Raw genomic sequence first — 19630 nt, 5'->3', positions numbered from 1 at the left:
ATCTACTTGAGCTCTGTAGATCGAACTTCAACTTCGGTGCTTGGTATAATGCATGATTCTACCCAACTCAATACAATCCTGCTAGTTATGATATAGACTGACTATAATATAGATCCCACATCTGCCAGAACAGGGTCAGAATCAATTAATACCCTATCGTGTATAGACAATCATGTATACCTTTCTCTACACATGAGTAGCAAGTAATGTATCCTGAATTCCTTCAACATCTATACCCAAAAACACCCAGTCTCTATACCCCATCCTAAGTCTAAGGAGACATCCGCTCAATCCTCCATTTATACCCCTCTCCCTCATCCCCCCCACCAACCCTCACATATCTAAACCGATCATGCAACCGGCTCTTCCTCCCCTGCCAAAACTCCACCGACTCAGGCACAACCCTCACGCCGCCCCAAAACGGGGGCAACGGAATCTGCTCCACGCCCGCAAACCGCTCCTCCATCTCGCGCACCCGTCGTTCCAGCATCGCCCGCCCATCATCGATATCCGTGTCGCCCACATCCAGCGGGATCGCCGGCCGCGGTCCAGCCCCGTCCACAACAGGCGCCAGACTGCCTCTCCGGCCCTGGAGCCCGTCCGCGCCAGCCTCCCAAAGCACCTTACTCTGGTAGCTCGCCCAAGCCCCAATCTGACTTCCTCGCTCGCGCGTCCGCCAATACACCTCGCTTTCCGCGCGCGGAAGCGGCTCGACCAGCCCTTCAACACGCACCTGTCTTTCCAGCACGGCCCAGAAAAACGTCAACGCCGCCCATCTATTCCCGCCGTCGAACTCACCCTCCGGAATCGAGGGGGGGAAGTTATCAGATCCAGACCCAGACCCGGTCTTCGAACCAGAAGAAGCCAACGCCGATCCAAAAACCTGCCGCCCCTTCCCCTCCCTACTCCCCCAATTACTATAAATCGTCCACCCCCTCTCATCCAACTCCTTCAGGTACACCACGCGCGCACTCACCCGTCCGGACGGTAACTCCGCCGTGGCCAGCGTGCAGGTTTCCGGCGCGGAGGCCGCTGAGAGGCGCGGATCGCGGAACCAGCTGTGGAATTGGTGGAGGGGGTTCGTGGGGTGCATTTGGGAGATTGTGAGCGGGGGGTTGATTATGAATTGGTGGGCGCGGGCGGGGTGGGTGACCATTTCTTGGGCAGCGGGGGTGGAGGGTTGCGAGGGTTGACCTTGTTGGTCATTCTCTTGTTGGAGGTGCGATGCGGCTTTGGGGAGGGAGGGGGCCGTGATTGGGGGAATGTCGCCTGGGGCGACTTTTCGGGGATGTTCTGTTAGTATCTATCTTGGATTGAGGATGGTAGATAGTGGTGGAGGAGAAGGAGAAGGAGGTAATGGTGGGTGACTCACAGATGAGCTTCTTGGGAGGTCGCGACCCCTCTTTGGGAGCGGCGTGAGATGCGTCCATTGTGATGGTTGATCTTCGGGGTAGTGAGATGGGAGGGGAGAATGGACGAAGGCGTCTCATGGGTGAGGAGGGGAGAAAGATGAGGGAGGTGAAGAGAAGAGAAGTGGATCGTCCGATGTGGGAGTGAGTGAGTGGATGACGCAGGCGGGGCAGTCGGACCGACTTCTCTATATTGGATTCTAAGTCAATACTACCTTACTACCTCGATTATAACAGCACTACTATGATTGCAATATGATTGTACGAATATGATACTGAGTTTTACTACGGTAATATCCCACTATATCCACAAAATGTAATGTAGTATTCTAATAAATATGCAGAGTCGAGAGATTCTATCATCCATGCATCCATCATAAAACAGTAAATCAACCTTTTAAACGCCAACCCGCTAGATGCAATCAATAAGAAATGAACATGGTGCCCCCAAAGGCTAGACACCCTCTTCGGAGTCCAGCCCCACAAATTAAAACAATTCGATTCCAACAAGGGGGGGTATAAAGTCCAATCGGGGACTGAAGACGACCACACGACAATCAACAATCCATAAACAAGACAAAGGAAAAGAAAAAAAAAAAAGGGAAATACGGGAGAAGGCTAAACAGATTCAACCAAATCCACAATCTTGCTGGCTACCGCGTTGGGATAACCCCGCGAGAGCATCTCCTGCACGGTGCGGGCGGCACCGGCGCGGTCGTCGGCTTGAAGGTAGGCACGGGTCATGGCTTCGTACGTGCTAGGCTCGCGCTTTGCCAGTCCGATGCGGCTGTACACGGCTTGCGCCTGGTTGAGGTCGCCGGCGGCGGCCCAGCCCTGGATCAGAGTGTTGGCGATGTAGGCTGTCAATTCGACACCCCGTCGGGACATGTCTGCGATGATCGCCTCCGTCTGTCCGACTTGGTTGTTGGCCACGAGCGCCTCCAGCACAGCCTGGTACAGGCAAGGTTGCACGCGCACCGTCGGGTCCGCCACCACCGACCGGAACAGCCGCAGCGCGGCGTCCAGGTCGTGCGTGACGCACCCCTGGGCGTGGATCAGCGCCGCGTAGTGCACCGCCTCGGGCGGGTGCGACCCCGACTGCCGCATCGTCTCCAGCACCTGCTCCGCCGCGGGCATGTCGACCGGCTCCAGCGAGGCGTGCGCGTCGATCAGCAGCTTGTACGTGTGCATCGTCGGCGCGATGTTGCGTCGGCGCATGCGCTCGTAGTAGGCCAGCACGCGGCGCCGGTCGCGCTTCGTCGTCAGGAAGTACTGGATCATCGAGTTGTACGGCGCGGGGCGCGGCTTGTAGTTGGGCATCGACTCCATCTCCTCGAACATCTCCTCGGCGAACCGCTCGTCGCTGACGCGGCAGAGGGCGTTGACCACCGTCCCGTAGGTGACGCTGGTGGGGCGCACCCCGCGAGCGCGCATCTCGGCGAAGTAGAGCAGGCAGTCGTCGATGCGGCGCGCCTTGCCCAGCTTGCCGATCAGTGCGTTGTACAGGAACGAGGTCGGCTCCACGCCCTCTGCCACCGCGCGGTGGAAGATCTTGAGCGCTTCGGTCGCCTCGTCGAACGTCTTGGTCGACTCCTTGAGCGTGGTGATGTACAGTCCGAAGGTGTTGGCCGACGGCGCCGACCCGACCGTGCGCAGTTCCTGGTGGTACTTCGCCGCCAGGTGGCGGTCTCCAAGCGTCAGGCACGCCGCCACCATCGCGTCCAGGATCGACACCCACCCGTACTGGACCGCGGGGTACTGCGCCAGCGCGGGCACGTCCCGGCGGGCCATGTTCAAGATGTCGTGGGCCAGGTCAAGGCGGTGCACCTTGGCTGCGGCGGTGATCATCTTGGCGTAGGTGATGTACCGCGGGTGGCGGCCGGCGCGGCGCATGTCGCGGAGCCGGTCAAGGCTCCGGTTCAGATGCGGCTCAAGCCGTCCGCTGGCGCTCTCCAGTGCCTCGGCGATCAGGGCGGACCCCCGGAAGTCGGTGGCGGACGCGTACGGGTCGAACGCGTCCTCGCTCGGCGCGGAGGTCAGGGCCGATCGCTCCGACACCGGGGTGTGGCGGTCGGACGGGAAGGACGAGGGGCTGCGGCTGACGGGGGACATCAGCATCCCCCGGTGGTCGTGCCACCGCTGGACCAGGTCGGGCCGGCTGGGGAACAGCTGGCCGACGGCCTGGTCGACGGCCTGGGCGGTGACGGCGTCGAGGGGCCGACCGGACGCCAGGGCAACGTCGAGCAGGTGCGCGAAGCGGATCGGGTGGGCCACGTCCCGCGCGGCGGCGCGGGGGTGGACGAGCATGCCGGCCTGCACCTGGAGGGCGAGGGTCAGGTCGGCGGGGGCGAGGTGGGTGATCGCTACGGGGCCGAGGCTGGCGACGGCGTGCTCCGCGAGCGGGAACACCATGCCCCCGTTGTCCGCCATGGACCACAGGAGCGTCATGATGGCCGACGGGGAGAGGACGGCGGCGGTCTGGATGAGGACGCGGCCGACGAGATCGAGGCTTTCGTTGATCTGCTCGCGGATGGGGTGGAGGGGCAGCTGCTGGTCGGCGGCGGCGGTGCGGATGCGCGCGAACATATTGCGGGTCTCCAGCAAGGCCGGATCGATCTGCCCACTCTTGAGCAGAGCGACGGCGTACATGGTGGTCGGCTGCACCAGGTCCACGGTGGCCTGATCGACCGTGCTGAGCTGGAGCCACAGCGGGCGGGCGGCAGTCACGTGGCCCTGTCGGACGTGGAGGGCCAGCAGCGACACGGCGGGAGCCCGGCGGAGGGCGCCGTCGTCGTGGGGGAGACCCTCGTAGGCCCGCGAGGCGGTGTGGAGATCCCCGGCGTCCGCCGCGGCGACGCAGATCGCGGCGATGGCCTGATTGCGGGCCCCGTCACGCAACCGCGCGTGGGCCTGCTCCAGGGCGCGCTCGAACTGCCCCGCGCGGATGGCGTGGCGCACCAGGCCATCGCGCACGATGACGGATTCGAGGGCTTCCTGTCGCGTGCTGCGGTCGTCGGTCACCCCATCGAACGAGCCCCGGATCCGCTCCACGAATCGCATGGCGTCGTCCTCTTTGCCACACGACAGGTAGGCCTGGACCAGGGCGGCGTAGACCTCGCCATCCCGGCGCTGGACGATACTAAAGGTGCCGCTGTCGTCCGCGATGGCCAGAGCTTTGTACTCGTTGTAGCACTCCACCGCGCTCTGCAAGTCCCCGGTCGAGGCGAAGGCGTCGATCATCGGGGGGAAGATGGACGCGTGCGGGGTGACCTTGTTCGACTCCATGTGGGCGTAGACCCGCACCATGGCCTCGACCTGGCCCTCGCGGGCACAGGCGGTGATCAGCTGGCGGTAGGTGTCGAGGGAAAAGACGAAATTGGTGTGGCGGGTGGTGGCGGTGGTGAAGAGCTTGATGGCGATGCCGAGGGAGTGGTCCTCGTCGACGATGGCGCGCTCGAGCTCGCTGGACATGAGCATGAACTCCCCAGGCTTCTCCATACCCCCGAAACGGGCGCGGTCCTGTTCGAGCGAGCCCTTGGCGGTGATGGTCTCGTGGGCGCGGACGACGAAGAGCCGAACCAACGTCTCGTAGGTCTGTTCGTCGGGGACGACGCGACGACGCAGCATGTCCGAGTACACGTCGAGCGCCTTCTGGATAGCCTGCGCGGCGTCGCCGTGCAGTTGGACGGCCGACTCGAGCAGGGCGTTGTATGCGCCCACGGTGGGGGTCAGGCCGTCCCGGAGCAGGGCGGCGAAGGCACCCGGGATCTCCGCGAACTGTTTCCCCGACGCCAAGTCGACGATGTGGTCGGAGCTGCGGCGCGACTGCTCGACGGTGGCGTCCCCGATCGAGGCGACCTCGTCGGGCAACTCGGGGAAGGCCTCGGTGGCGGCACCATCCTTGGCCTCGGCCTCCTCGACACGGGCCTGTTCCTCCTGGATTTCGATCTCGCGGGCGACGGCCTCTTCGACCTGAGCGCTGACGTCGGCATTGGCGGAGGCGCGGGTGAGATGGGGCGGATCCCGGTACTCGGAGGACGCATCGGCGCCCGCCGCCGCGTCGCCGCCGTCGGCATCCTCCTCGGTGACGTCTAGCTTGCGGCCGACACGACGGCTCGACTGCAACTGTTTCCAGTCGCTATCGTCACCGGTCTGCTGGGCCTGCTGCCATGCGGCATAATAGGCGGCAACGCCCAGATCACCGCCGCCGGAGCCCCCTTGGCTGGCCTTGGCGCCGGCGCCGGCGCCGGACGAGCTGGACGGCTGGAAGACATTCTGAAGCTGGGTGGTGCGGGAGAATTTGGCGGCGGGATGCTGGGCGAGGTGGTTGAGGGTGGTGGACGACGCGTAGGAGGATTGGGACGCGGCGACTACCGACTGAGCGTAGCCATGAGTGAAGGCTTTGGTGAAGGACTGGCGCGCGAGATGGGTAAACGGCTTGAAAACCATTTATCTTGCGGGGGACCTCTTCCTCGAGAAGAGGCAATTCTGGGGGAGTTAGTTGTGTATTGAATTGGGATCTGGGGAGCGTATACTCCATACCTTGCAATCAAAATGATGAAAAGAATACAGGTTCATTTGACGAAGGATCGCCAAAGGAACGCGCGAGCGGAGGGGTAAATAGGGGGAAGTAAGGGGAAGTGATGGTAAAGCGTGTGAGGATGGCGATGATTATGATGAAGATGAAATGAGAGGAGAGGAAAGAAAAAAAGATAATATGAGGATCTCGGGGGATGTGACACGGCCAGAAGTAGTGCCGATCCATCGGATTTTAGAGCATTGAGGGTTTTTTACTCCGGACGTAACTAACCCGTATGAGGAAACGCCGCCGCGTAAACCTGGTACCTACACCGTAATTCATACGGTACCACACCCAATACGGACCGGACATGGAAGTGTCTCGTAAGTCCGAGAGGTTCCCGGAGGTACCTCGCTGGAAGTACCTGTTAGTAACCAGGCATACAATGTGTCCTTTTGACCTATCAGATGCACTATTCTCTCCAACGCCACATATATTTTTCTGGTTCCAAGGGAAAAAAAAAAGAAAAAATCAAGTAAAAATAACAGCATGGAAAAACAGAAAGTAGGAAATAACAGCCACGACCCAGGGAACTAGGCGTGAGTCACTGCAATGAGTGCAGTCATTTGACAGGATCAAACTTTCCCTTCCGGCTCTTTTTCTTCCCCGCTTCCCGTCTAACCGGAGTAGGCTCGGTCGGTCCCCGTGGGCTGGCTGCCTCAGTCCCCCTTCCATCTCCTTTTCTCCCTTTCTTTCCGTCTGTCTATCCGCCCTTCCGAGTCGGTATTACTCATATCGATCAATACGAGTTACCGGATATCCAGACCGTTAGCATCCACGTACACCGTATGTTGGCCGATCTTAGGATATCAATTAATTTTGGCTCAGTTCTCCCACTCTTTCTAGAAGCAGGTTTCAATTTCTGCATCTATGCATCTATGCATAGCCGGCGGGACTGCCGTCACTCGACAGTCATCCCCACGTAATGCATCCCTAGTCATCTGCAGCATCCATGTTAGACTCAGACTTCAGTACAAGATACAGATCGGATGAATCGCCATGGTCAACATCACATGATATAGTGGGGCACTAGTATTAGTTATACAAGGTCAATTAGACCGAGGATCGTCCGCACTGACTCGACCACCAGAAAATTCAGATCCATCTCGTGACATGACGTCAGATGGAGATGCATCAGCCACAGTCAATTCAGCAGCCACACTATTGATCAGCCACATCAATAATTCACTAGCCAGTGATGACTAATACCAGACACCCATCAACAAACAGAACAAACTGATATGCATCCCCGATACGGAGTAGACGATGGAGACTCCGATCCGGAGCTGATCCCCCTCATCGCTTTCAATCGTACGTCGTCGCGGTGTTGTATACTTCTAGTCATCGGACCCAGAAATTTAAACTGTCTCACCCCGCAGATCCATTGATGAACCGCAATTGACCCGTCCTTGCCACCCTTCACCGCGTACTCCCAGCTCACCGACGAGCGGGGCACGAGGATCATCACCCCTGGAGATCTTGTCCCTCGTAACGCCAGTGCCCTCATTATTGAATTGATATTGATACCCCCGTGGAGGTGGGCCGTCCCTTTACTCTCAACCATCTCGACTGGAATTGCTAACTCTGTCTGTTGCAGCGACCAGCGAATCCACCCCCACTTTCCCTCTCCCTCATGGCTCACAATTCCGTCACCACCGCCTTGTCCGCCCCGGGCAAGGTGCTCCTCACCGGAGGCTACCTCGTCCTGGACCGCAATTACAGCGGAACCGTCTTTGCCCTCGATGCGAGAATCCATGTCATCGTCCAGCAGCGGAGACGGTCCCACCGGCGGGGAACCTCTGGGTCTGGCACCGCAGCCACGCTGGAGACCCAGCCCGCCGACGACGGCAGTGTTGTCGACGACCAGGACGCTGAAGACACCATCGTCGTCCGCTCGCCGCAGTTTGACGGCGCCACGTGGGAGTACGGGGTGCAGCGCTGCGAGAACGGAGGGGGGATCCGTGTCACCCAGAAGAACGAGGGGTAAGCCATCCGTCTCGTGGTTCGAGACCGTTCCGCTAACATGATGCAACCCCACCAGGAAACACAACCCCTTCGTCGAGACCTCCCTCAACTACGCCCTGACCTACATCAGCTACGTCGCCGACTCCAAGGACTTCGGCGCCCTGTCCATCACCATCCTGGCAGACAGCGACTACTACTCGGAAACCCCCACCTCCAAGGCCTCCACCGGCCGCTTCGTCAACTTCGGCGTCCCCCTACACGAAGCCCACAAGACCGGGCTAGGCTCCTCCGCCGCCCTCGTCACAGCCCTCGTATCCGCGCTCGTCGTCCACCGCACCCTCCAACCCGACGACCTGGGTATCGCGCGCGAGAAGCTCCACAACCTCGCACAAGCCGCCCACTGCGCCGCCCAAGGCAAAGTCGGCTCCGGCTTCGACGTCGCAGCCGCCATCTACGGCTCCTGCCTCTACCGCCGCTTCTCCCCCAGCATCCTTCAAAGCATCGGCGACGTCGGCACCCCACGCTTCGAAGACCGGCTCTTCTCCGTCGTCGAAGACATGGACCCCGCCCACCCGTGGGACACAGGATGCCAAGACTTCGGCATGAAGCTACCCCCAGGCATGCAAATGGTCCTCTGCGACGTCGAGTGCGGATCCCAAACCCCCTCAATGGTGAAAAAGGTCCTCGAATGGCGCCAGCAGCACCCCGCAACAGCCACCCAGCTCTGGGACGCCCTGCAAGCCAACAACGAGCGCCTCGTCATCTCCCTCCAGCAGCACCGCGCGCCCCAGGAAGACCCCGCCGACAACGACTTCGCCACCATCCGCCAGCTCCTCGGCCGCTCGCGCTCCCTCCTCCGCAGCATGACCGCCCAGTCCGGCGTGCCCGTCGAGCCCAAGGTCCAGACCGAGCTACTCGACGCCGTCTCCGCCGTAGAGGGCGTCATCGGCGGCGTGGTTCCCGGCGCGGGCGGCTACGACGCCATCGCGCTGCTTATCAGGGATGACCTCGCCGTTATCGAGCGCCTGGAGCAGCTGTTCGCGGGCTGGAAGAGCCAGGTCGAGGATGACTTCGGGGGCAAGATCGGCACGGTGCGGTTGTTGGGCGTGAGGCATGGCTCGGATGGGGTCGTGAATGAGTCAGTGGAGCAGTATTCGGAGTGGATTTAACCTTCTTCTCTGGTGAACGATCGCTCTTGTAGATAGCCAGATTTTATAATTCGAAGATCCTCGGTATGGTGGTGCAAATATTACCATGGTCAGAGCATAATCATAATCAAACCCAAGGGTAAGAAAATCACTACACAGCCAATTGGCCAGAATACGAAAGCTGTCGAACAGATTCTACTACTATAAACGTTAGACACCCAGCTGGGTATTACCTACCTACCTACCAACCTATCTACATATCTCGTACTGACCACAACCCCACGCAAACGTCCCACACTATGGTAAAGAAATAAATCGATCGATCTCGAATCATTTAAATTAATTACTGCGAGATGTTTGCAGTTACGTGTATGTATATGTGTATTAACGTAGTTGTTTCAACCTAAGATGTGGATATCGGACCATGAATGTATATAATAGATATGTTCCTTTACGTACTTGTTTTTCTAGACTGACCGTAGCTTTCCTCCTCTGGACGCCACCGCTTTCATGAGGATACTCAGGGGCTTGCTCACTCAGTGAGCAGAGCAGGAAGTTGGTAGAGATCAATTGGGTTCTAAGTGGCAAACTCTAAAATTAGGTGTATATGCTGAGGGCAGCTGTAAGCAATATATTCTATCGAAGCTACAAAGGCAGGTATTTCCCTCCTTTTGAAGGCAATGTGTTCCAGGAAGCACTGGACCCTCTCAAACAGTACTCTTGTTACTTACTTTTCTTATATCACTTCTTTTAGTTATCTTATTTTTGTTGATCTCCTGTACTCATGACTTCTCTATTCACTGACAAGACGATGAGCAAAAGAGTTTTTTTCACAGAAGAGGCACCAAGAGCATTACATAGTAGAAATAGCTATGGTTCAAAGACTCATAATAAGGAAGACACTGTAGTGAAAGGTGAAGCCTGATGTGTCAGCCAGGAGGGCCAGCAGTCGCACGCTCTATCGAAACCTTGACTTCGACCAGGGGGTAAACTTCGCCTGTCAGCACAAACTACATTAGATCACCGGTGCACGTCGAGTCAGCCCCACAAGTCGGCCTCACGAGGCTGGGCGAAACAAGTTAGTTATTCGGGCGCAAATTTTAGTTCATGTAGTTGACAGAATGGGATATCTTATCAATGGAAGGCTTCTTTCTTTTTCTTGCTGGTCACTCTGCGAGTGTACCAAACTACCCCGCTCAATCTCAACGCAATGCCTCCCATGATCAGATATATCTCAACTTCTTCGCTACTCTTCAACCCCAGGAAGACAGAAAGAACGATGAAAACCCCATCTCTAGAGTCATTTGACATCCTTGATGCCCCCCAGGGACATGCACACGATTTTTGGGATGATGGCGATGATCTTCGGGATATCAAGCAACTAGGAAATGACTGGTTCTGTGTAGGTCTAACGCATTTTAGGCTCTCCCTTTCTGTCTATTCCGTTCCCTCTTTCTTTTCCCTCTTTCCCCTGCTCACTATCGTCTCAACCCACGGGAAATCCAGTATACAACTCGGTCTCACCCCGAATAAACACTTCCCTTACTTACAATAATTTGAGGACTGAACTTCAGTGTGTTAGAACATGCAAAGCATACAACAAGTCAAATCTGACAGTCTGCAATGAATGCAAACATTCAAAATGTGCTGAGTGTCAGTATCCCATCCAAGAGGCCGGAATACGTGCTTGTACGCTCTTTTACTTTTGTGTAAGTTTGACCTATGGCCAGCACTGTTTCTATTCGCCTACCTCCAAGCTTGTCTATGCCATCTCCTTGCTTTTGGTTGCATCCCTGTCAGTTATCTCGTGGATGGTAGGTCCCTAGGTCCCTAGATACCGACCTGGCTGGATAGCGCTGGATGCGTCAGCAGATTTTAGGATGTTCACTATCTAACACCGACATAGTGCGTGTGTCATGATGGCCCAAAGCTGTACAGTTCTCAGCCCGTGTGCGTCACTTGCAATCATACGGTATGCTCGAGTTGCGTTCCTTGCAAATAGAGCCGATACATTCTTGGGGAGACGTTTACATAACCTATTAAGCCTCATCTAGTGTATTCCAGAATGCTGCGAATGTCCAAATTTCTCATCCGAGGTACCGTAAGATGAATTCCAAGTGCTACAGCCACTGTAACGCTTGTTAGGCAGAACAGAATAATCCAGTACTTCCACCAGGCGATGTCATCGCTGACCTGGTTCATGCTGAAGGCACTCTGTGGAAGTGAAGTCAGCCACAGTTCTCTTGTATTCTCCTCTGGTTTCTTTTGATTCGTCATCTTAAATGGCCTCCAGGGACTTGAGGACTTTAGTCGGTGTACTCACCGTCACAAGTGTCACCGGTAGATATAGCTAAATCCATCACATTAGAGAGAAGACGAGCGGGGTGTTTCAGGGCTGTTTCTTGCTCACGATTGTGATATACGTTAACAGCCGGATATTATCGCCTTGCCGAGTGGCCGTGATGCTCTCTGCCAATGATGAGGCATTTACCAACTAGATGACAAGATCAGTGGCACTTCCACAGACATATAGGTAGATATAAAACAAGCAAAATCGGGGTAAGAGCATACAACACTGGACATCTTCTCCATTGTTTCAATTCGCTGTTCCAAGATCATCTGGAGACTACCAAGCTCTGCCGTGGATTGCCGCAATGACAAAAAACATTCCCGAAACTTGGCAGCCAGGGTTCCGTCCGAGTTTAAATCAAAGTAAACACTATTATTTCGGTCAAACGCCACCCAGGCGGCGATCAGCCTTGCCAGGGAGTTTCGCAGGCGCCGTAAGGAACACAGGGTCCACGTAAAATCTTTGGTCTTCTGCAGTGATGGATCGTTCTCGAGGAATCCATCCAGGTTATCCTCGTCGATTTCGCCCTGGCGAGCCTTAGCCGAGCGAATACTCGCCTTTATCATCAATGGAGGGCAAAAGGATCTGTACATGCTGATCGAGATGTCCTTCTACCGTTTCCACCAACACCCTCCATTCCATCTTCACCTGGCCCATTCGGATAGAAAAAATCGAAAGAAAATAGTATCTTGGATCCCATATGGGGAACTTGCACAGCCGCAGGCCAAATGATGGCCCATCGGTCTTATCCTGGAGGTATTCCGAAATCGGGTCATTTTTTCGGAAGTAGGAATCTTCGCTGAAGTATGCCATCCAGAAGAACTCATCAACACCGATTACCACCAACGAGATCTGGACTTCGTAGATACGATCGTGAGATCCAGATGATGGCAGTTGAAAGGAGCGACTCTTTCGAAGTCCGCGTGCGTCGCGCAGCTCGGGTTGATCAGGGCGCAGGGCATAATGCGGCAAGTGGAATTCCAGTGTAAAACCCCTTTGCTGTTGCATTTTCGTTAAGTCAGACGTATCATTCGTCGTTCCGACTCAGGCGGGGGTGATATTCACCTGGGAAACTCCCATGTAGGCGTCGAATGCTACATATCGTGACAAGTATGATCGCACCTGTGGGAGTTGCATATACGAGATATTCGAGATCAAGGCCACTCCCATAAGAGGTGTCAGGTCCACCAGGTATCTATCAAAATCAACAAATTCCTACTGATCATTCAGTGCGCTCGATATTTAACGGCAGACATACACAATTCGTCGCTCTGCGACGCCTTTTCGCTGTCCACATTTGTCAGTACTCTTCCTGTCAACGGTGGTAATCATGTCCAGCTTTACATCCTTATTGAGATGGCAGAACAACATCTCTGCATCCCCACCTACGATCCGAACATGTAGCCCCTCAGGTGGGCGACGCATGTACTCTTCTGACTCCCACTGTCTCACGGGCAGGAAGGTGTTTTCCGGGATGTTTGTAAACTGTGTGCACGGATCACATCGATCATCGACCATCGCAAGCACTCGCTTATCTTCCGGACCAAACTTGGCGGCTTCAGGGAACGACCGCGCTCCTGCACGGCTCAGGAACCGCTTTAAGAGCTCGTGGCGCTGCGGGGGCGACAATTCCACGTTGCAACTGTTGAAAAATTCATCAAGGATCGAGCCATTGGTGGGGATTTTCAGGCGGTTATCCTGGCCGTGGTAGCTAGTCACTTGGCGGATAGCAAAATCCTTTGCCCAGTGAAGCGAGTGGGGAGAATGACTGTATCGAGGGCTCGTGAAGGTCTCCATGACCTGAACACCATGGCCTGTCAGTTTAGATAACGTTGTGTAACTGGAAGGGTGGATGGAGCTCGGCGCTTATGTCTTCATCTTCGCGTAGCTTTTCCGGCTAAGCCTCGTCGCTGTTAGACGACAGCCTCGTGTCATTTCATGGCGCTCATTGGTCAAGTAGGAGTTTACAGCTCAACAGGGGCTTATCTGCACTGAGCTTGGGTTACTGTCCAGGGATGGGACATTCGGTATGCACTAGTATTCCCGAGGCCAAAGAGATGAATTCTGAAACCATATGCACAAATCCTCTCTTCTATCTGATCAATCTGAACAATGATATCAAAAACCTGGCAAAGCAAAGCCAATGGTTAGATACCAAAAACGGCGAAAGTACACCTATATCAGATGCCGGTAGAGCAATCATCAAAAGGTGGGATATTTTACACACCGCGCTTTTCGCCGTCATTGCCCTTTGTCCCAACAAAGAGACGACATCATCAATATAACAGGGATTGATGGCCATCTTTCTTCTGCTCCACCTACGAGGTAGAACTTCAGATAAGAGATAATCTAACTAAGTAACCTCTTTTTTCCTTTCCCTTTTTAAATCAATGAGCGCCTGCTGGCAAATCATTTGATCGCCAATATTGAATGATACAGAGCATGATAACTCGATTTCCTCTATTCTAAATGGTGACCTATTTACCATCTACCTGCACATCTTTCCAAAGGAGACCTTTCCCTCTATGGTCTGATGCCTTCCTGATGATCGAGCCCCTGCTTGCACCAAGTCTTGGCTAGTATCACTTTCTAAGAAACTGCGTTAACCTGCATCGTCTAGCATAGAATAGTCGAGTAGTGAACCAAGCTCAGCCGCAGTTACCCCATCGGGCAAGCCAGAGTGGCTTGATGACATGGTGACCTATGTAGAAAAGATCAAAGCGCCAAGGGAGTGCATGCAAATTGCTAGGTTCTTCCTGATGTGCCCAATAGGTGACTTCACTACCACCAGAGGTAACCGAGGCCTTGCTTAATGACAACACTCAGATCAGGGCGCTCAGAGCGTGCTCAAATCTACTCAGTGAGCACTCAAACGAAGAAGAAAACCTTCATCCTATCTAGAAATCAAGTGCGTATGTATAAAACCTATCAAGCACACGCAGCATAAAACAACACACAAAAAACCAACCACCAACACCGAAGAGCCTAAGTAGATCCAATCAAAAAAAGAGAGAACGAAAAAAAAAAGAATGAATGAAATAGATGAAAGGGAGAATGATGTAGATCAAAGCTGCGTCGGCAAAAACGAGCCAAACTCCGCCGAATCACTAGGATGATCCCTCGCGATGCGCTCCTCAATCTTCTCATTCTCATCAAGCACGCCCAGTTCCCTCGCCTGTTCCTCAATCTCATCAGGTTGGAGCCTGGGCAGCTCCTTCGCCGCGCGGACATAGCTCATTTGATGCATGTAGCCCTTGGCGAAGATCAGATCGATCTCTTCGAGACTGCGGCCTGCCGTCTCGGGGTAAAAGAACCAGATGACGGGGATGAAGACCGCGTTCCAGGCGGCGAAGAAGAGGTAGGTGCCCCAGCCGATGTGCGCGATCATGACGGGTGTGATCATGACGACGGTGAAGTTAAAGAGCCAGTTGTTGCAGGTGGAGATGGCGTTTGCCTTGGAGCGGGTTTTGATCGGGGAGAGTTCGGCCGGGTAGAGCCAGGGAAGGGGGAGCCAGGTGGCGCCGAAGAAGCACATGTAAAGGAAGAGGCCAAAGACGGCGCCCTTTGCGGTTTGCGAGTCGCCTGGGATGAGGCAGGCAAAGACGATGATCATTGATGCGCATTGGCCGTAGCTGCCGCCGAGGAAGAGCTTGCGGCGGCCGATCTTTTCGACGAAGAACCAGGAAAAGGTCGCGAAGATGGCGTAGCAGATCATGTTGATGCCGCCGATTAGGAGGGCGAAGTTGTGGGATTGCCCGATAGATTGTTCGAGGAGGACCGGGAGGTAGTAGATTACTGCGTTGCAGCCGGAGATTTGCTGGAAGACTTGTGCCGATGAGCCGACTACCATGCGGCGGAAGTGCTGGGATGGGCCGCCTGTGAGAAGGTCGCGGAATTTGGCTTTTTCAGCGCCGGATCTGGGGAATGTTAGTTTCTCTTGCTTCTGACCTGCTCGCCATTTCTCTCAAACATGAAGAAATCTTGAAAGTAACGCATGTCGAAGGGAGGAGAAGGGGTGGACATACGCGCGGATCGAGTCCAGAACCAAATTCTTCTCCAGCTGCGTTTCGGAATCGTCGACCTCAACATTCTTCAACGCGGCCAGGACCTTCTCACCCTCGTCAACGCGGTCATGCGCAATGAGATACCGCGGCGATTCAGGCAGATAGCACATGCCTACGATGATGAAGATACCAAACACGACCTGGAACGCGATCGGAAACCGCCAGGCGAGATCCGGGGGTCCAAAATGCGCCCCATAATCAATCCAATACGCGATCATGGTCCCAATGGCAATGACGCCGCCTTCGATGCAGATGAGCAGACCGCGGTTGCTGGTCTTGGAACATTCGGCTTGGTAAGTCGGGATCGTGGAGGTGTTCATGCCGTTGCCAATGCCGGTGATCACTCGCCCGAAGATGAACTGCAGGAGAGGAAGGGACCCCGAAATGGCGGTTACTTGAATGACCACACCGACGATCATCACCGCTGCTCCGGAGATGATCATCCATCGACGGCCCAGCAATTCGCCGAAGATGAGGGCGAAGATCGCCCCGAATAAACATCCTGCGACCGTCCGTCAGTTTGAGTCAATTTGAAATAAGGCTTGGAACATCGTAAAAGGCGTACCGACTTCATACACGGCGGTCACGGTGGCCTGCATGACGTTGTCGCCTTTGGTAGCTATAAACATGTTGTTGAACGACGGATCCGAGATGATACCCGACATGACACCCTCTAATCACGGTCAGAAAGTTCCTGTTCCAAGATTGCATTTGTGAGTGCAACTCACGATCATATCCGAAGAGTAAGAATCCCATGGTTGCAACTGTCGAAATTGACAGGGACAACGGGCGCCCCGACATGCCCGCGAATGTAGGAGGCATGTTGAATGGCAGTCGCAGATAAACACACTGCGAAGTATACCCCAAAACAAGCAGAAGAATAATTCTGCAATTCAATCCAGGAACGAGCAGAAAGATAAAGGTAGAATAGAAAACACCGACAGGGCCGCATGCCCGCATGCGGTAATCGGCAACATCGAAGACTCAGCAACTCCCACTCCAACGCAACCATGGCATCGGCAACCTTAACCCAGTTCCATGGAACCGCATCGCACATGATATCAGATGATGCGACCAGCGAATGAGAATCGAATACAGTTGACCACTGGGCTGATTTTCGGGTAGGATCAACTTCCCGCCCGCGATCGCCTGCAACGTGGAGGCTCGCTGCACCGTTCCAATGATGCAAACGCAGGTGCTCGCGAACTAAGTTTGGTCACCTCGTGGTCTTCCCTCCCCCCTGACGGTCGTGAACGCAAAATGCGGGATTTCATGTAGCAAGTCATATTGGCCAATTTCAATGATCCGTCATGGTTCGCAGGACAGCCGGCTTCTGGCCGATATTTACCGCCCCAGCGAGTCGCACAGCGTCTTCTCCGAGTAGGCCGGGAGAGAAGCATTTGCCTGGTGGGCGTAGCAAGGTCGCAGGGTCAGTGGAGCCTTGACGGTCTTTTGGGTTTTAGCGTCCCCAGACCCATCTTTCGCTAGGAAGAAAACGAACTAGACGAGATATCAGTATCTGGATCTAGTGGAGGAACGAGGGAGAAAAGCCCACCTCAACCCAGTGGTTGACTTGCACGTTCTTGTACTTGGTGTCAAAATGCATGTTCCGCGTCTCGTCGCTGTTGGCGTGGATCCGACAGATGGGCAACGGCAGGTCAAAGTCGAGGGTTGTTGCTTTCGCACCGCTCTGTTGGACCGTGGACTCGGAGCACGCTACAAGACTATCCGGCTCCTTCTCGTCGGTCACCAAATGCTTGACCTGGTCGTCTTCCGGCATCAGCGCTAAGTCGGTGGAACCCAGGCCATCCACGGCTTTGTAGACGAGCGTCCGCTTGTACGGACCGAAACAGGATGGGAGGCCGTCTTTTTGCAGGTATTGAACATTTTCCGACAGATAGACTCGGATGCCGCGCAACTTGGCCTGGGCCAACTCCGCGAAGGAGAGGGTCACCGGAAGTCGGTGGCCCAGGGGCGCGCCTCGTCGCGAGACGAGAATTTCGCAACGCAGGTACTTGGACCAGGACCGTCGGACGTAGACCGGCTCCGCGTCCTCGACATAGTCTTCCGCGGGGCAGTGAATGGCGGTGATGGGTTGGGTGTGGGTGATGTTGCGCGTCAAGGCGCCCGGGCGCTCCACACAGACGTGGACGCTGTAACGGACCTGGCTACCCCGGAGTCGGATGGTCTGGGGCAGCTGGGAATGGAGGACCATCTCAAAATTGTACCGGTAGGTGCCGGGTTTAAAGTTGTGATGCGCTGCTGCTGGGGGGTGGTTGGAATTCGGGTAAAGCTCCATCAGCGCGGTGCGCACTTGGCTCTTTCTCCGGGAGAATCCCGATTCCTTTCGTTGCAGGGCTGGCGGTTCTTCCTCGCTGCATACCGCATATGACTGGGGCCCGGTTTTGGCGGCCTCCGGACCGAATACGGTCAGCGTGCAGTCGATGACCTTCTCCGTATCTTGAGTGCCTGTTGCCCAACCCGGATTAGCCTCGCCCCCACACGGATAGCCTGGTGGCTGGCCAGTTCTTACCGTGAGGCCATTGCACACGCGATGTCCCCCGTAGGGTGACCGTCAGTCGCCGTGCCGTCAGCGGTTCCCGGACTTCCAGAACACAGGAGCCCCGAAGGACGGGCGGTTTGTTGGTATAGGTGGGGATGAAGAGGGCCGGTTCGGTGATGTTTACTTCTAGACTCGGCTCCGTCGATTTGTTGCTGAGACTAAGCCCCCGGGCCGTCTCTTTCGTTGACGACAGGCGGCGAAGCATCTCTAATGCTCAGACACGTACGCAGCAGTGGAGATGGAGCGAGCAACGCTTGATAAATAGCATGACGCGTGGGCCGCAATCAGTGGTTCCGCCAAAAAATAGAAAGTAAAATCAGATCAAAAAGTCAAATAGACTAGTAGTAGTGATGCAAGTTCAGAGCACGAGAGGAAGGCAGGGGGCCGCCGATCGAAGATTGTTTTCTTTTCCTTCTCGCTGTTATTTGGCAGAGCGAGAACATCTGACTCGTCGGACAGAGCAGTCTAGACTTGGACCAACGCGAATTCAATTACATCAGAAAGCATTTCTGAAGGGTCGAGTCGCGACCACTCACTCACTCACTCTTTCTTTTTGAGCGGGGGGACATACTCGCAACAAAATCTGCCGGGCATCTGACCATGAGGGGTATGGAACGAATCTAGCTTTGGGGCGGACCACGGGTGATTGAGGCTGGGGGGAAGACAAGCCGATGGTCTTTTCGCGTCCATACCCGGGGACCGCGGAAAAAGAGAGGTGGGTCGCCCCCCGAGTGGAGGAAGCTCTGGGAGCTCTGGCTGGATAGAATGGGATTGTTGGATTGGAATGTGCAGAAAGGTATCCGATGAACACATCCGTTGGGAAGGGTGATGTCACGACGTTGGGTCTCGGTATGGCGGATTGAGAGAACCATGGGGCATTCCTGTGATTCCCAGCCTCTGAATAGGAATACGAATTGGCTCCAGAGGTGGTATATGAGGGAACGAGGTCTGCACGTGGAGAAGGCGAGTCTAAAGTCAATGAAGCTCCAGGAAGTTTGAAGCCAGGAGGGAGTATGAGATAACTGCTAGGTAGTTAGATGTATGTGATGAGTCAGGATTATCCAGACACAACTATGATATTTGAGGTGTCCATCGTATCAATCTATATCCATCTACGCCATAGTGACTCTTTCCCATCTTCCTCTTCATCTGCTTCGCCTTGCATCCTTCGAGTGGTTGATTCGATTCTTCACAATTGTGGTTTAGTAGTCAAGTATAGCAGTCCATCTCAAACGAAGTCTCTGTAGAACATATATTAGAGATACAGGATTCAAGGGTCTAGACGCATGAGCCGTCCTTACAAACAGATATGGCCAAAACATTCCATTCTTGAACAATCTCGATCGCTGCAAGACAATCCAAATAGAGTCATTTCCAATGGATCGATGATGAGCCAAGGGAGACCGGATCTTTCAGCTCCTGCAGTCTGTAATGGATCGGATTGTAACATGGCCCAACGGGGACGCACGAGGCGACCAGACCGGACAGACATCCCTTGCAAGGGAACTTCAAATCAATCATGCATGCAGATGAGAGATTAAATGCTCGAGGG

At 55.0% G+C, this 19630-nt stretch overlaps 7 protein-coding genes across 7 annotated transcripts; 2 read left to right on the top strand and 5 right to left on the bottom strand.

Moving 5' to 3' along the window:
- Window positions 1-271: 271 nt before the first annotated feature.
- BDW47DRAFT_114910 (pentatricopeptide repeat protein) lies at window positions 272-6300 on the bottom strand (the record flags this gene model as incomplete). The annotated part of the gene is made up of 5 exons (XM_024814736.1): window positions 272-1269; window positions 1373-1595; window positions 2043-4334; window positions 4368-5822; window positions 6259-6300. 5 exons carry the CDS (start codon window positions 6298-6300, stop codon window positions 272-274), a joined length of 5010 nt encoding a protein of 1669 aa, XP_024676235.1.
- Window positions 6301-7621: 1321 nt separating this feature from the next.
- Window positions 7622-9122, top strand: erg8 (phosphomevalonate kinase; the record flags this gene model as incomplete). Its single annotated transcript, XM_024815749.1, has 2 exons — window positions 7622-7971; window positions 8030-9122. 2 exons carry the CDS (start codon window positions 7622-7624, stop codon window positions 9120-9122), a joined length of 1443 nt encoding a protein of 480 aa, XP_024676234.1.
- Window positions 9123-10118: 996 nt separating this feature from the next.
- Window positions 10119-11461, top strand: BDW47DRAFT_25957 (uncharacterized protein). The gene is made up of 4 exons (XM_024818591.1): window positions 10119-10503; window positions 10676-10915; window positions 11008-11073; window positions 11156-11461. Exons 1-4 carry the CDS (start codon window positions 10312-10314, stop codon window positions 11204-11206), a joined length of 549 nt encoding a protein of 182 aa, XP_024676233.1. The 5' UTR covers window positions 10119-10311; the 3' UTR covers window positions 11207-11461.
- A 29-nt stretch (window positions 11462-11490) lies between these two features.
- On the bottom strand, window positions 11491-13248 carry BDW47DRAFT_121996 (uncharacterized protein; the record flags this gene model as incomplete). The annotated part of the gene is made up of 6 exons (XM_024815748.1): window positions 11491-11595; window positions 11673-12008; window positions 12067-12450; window positions 12517-12646; window positions 12710-12738; window positions 12841-13248. 6 exons carry the CDS (start codon window positions 13246-13248, stop codon window positions 11491-11493), a joined length of 1392 nt encoding a protein of 463 aa, XP_024676232.1.
- Window positions 13249-14091: 843 nt separating this feature from the next.
- On the bottom strand, window positions 14092-16667 carry BDW47DRAFT_25852 (putative MFS monosaccharide transporter). The gene is made up of 4 exons (XM_024818589.1): window positions 16244-16667; window positions 16081-16188; window positions 15477-16017; window positions 14092-15368 (listed from the first exon to the last, which is right to left on the bottom strand). The coding sequence occupies exons 1-4, from the start codon at window positions 16473-16475 to the stop codon at window positions 14516-14518; spliced, it is 1734 nt and encodes a 577-aa protein (XP_024676231.1). The 5' UTR covers window positions 16476-16667; the 3' UTR covers window positions 14092-14515.
- BDW47DRAFT_25851 (uncharacterized protein) lies at window positions 16668-18699 on the bottom strand. Its single transcript, XM_024818588.1, has 3 exons — window positions 18049-18699; window positions 17071-17984; window positions 16668-17015 (listed from the first exon to the last, which is right to left on the bottom strand). The coding sequence occupies exons 1-3, from the start codon at window positions 18281-18283 to the stop codon at window positions 16860-16862; spliced, it is 1305 nt and encodes a 434-aa protein (XP_024676230.1). The 5' UTR covers window positions 18284-18699; the 3' UTR covers window positions 16668-16859.
- BDW47DRAFT_25890 (uncharacterized protein) lies at window positions 18447-19442 on the bottom strand. Its single transcript, XM_024818590.1, has 3 exons — window positions 19380-19442; window positions 19151-19319; window positions 18447-19100 (listed from the first exon to the last, which is right to left on the bottom strand). Exons 2-3 carry the CDS (start codon window positions 19225-19227, stop codon window positions 18611-18613), a joined length of 567 nt encoding a protein of 188 aa, XP_024676229.1. The 5' UTR covers window positions 19228-19319; window positions 19380-19442; the 3' UTR covers window positions 18447-18610.
- Between the last annotated feature and the right edge of the window lie 188 nt (window positions 19443-19630).

The sequence above is a fragment of the Aspergillus candidus genome, assembly GCF_002847045.1.
Source record: "Aspergillus candidus strain CBS 102.13 unplaced genomic scaffold BDW47scaffold_2, whole genome shotgun sequence".
Classification (NCBI taxonomy): domain Eukaryota; kingdom Fungi; phylum Ascomycota; class Eurotiomycetes; order Eurotiales; family Aspergillaceae; genus Aspergillus; species Aspergillus candidus.
Note: the sequence above shows the minus strand (reverse complement) of the source record. Positions and strands in the feature narration are given on the sequence as shown.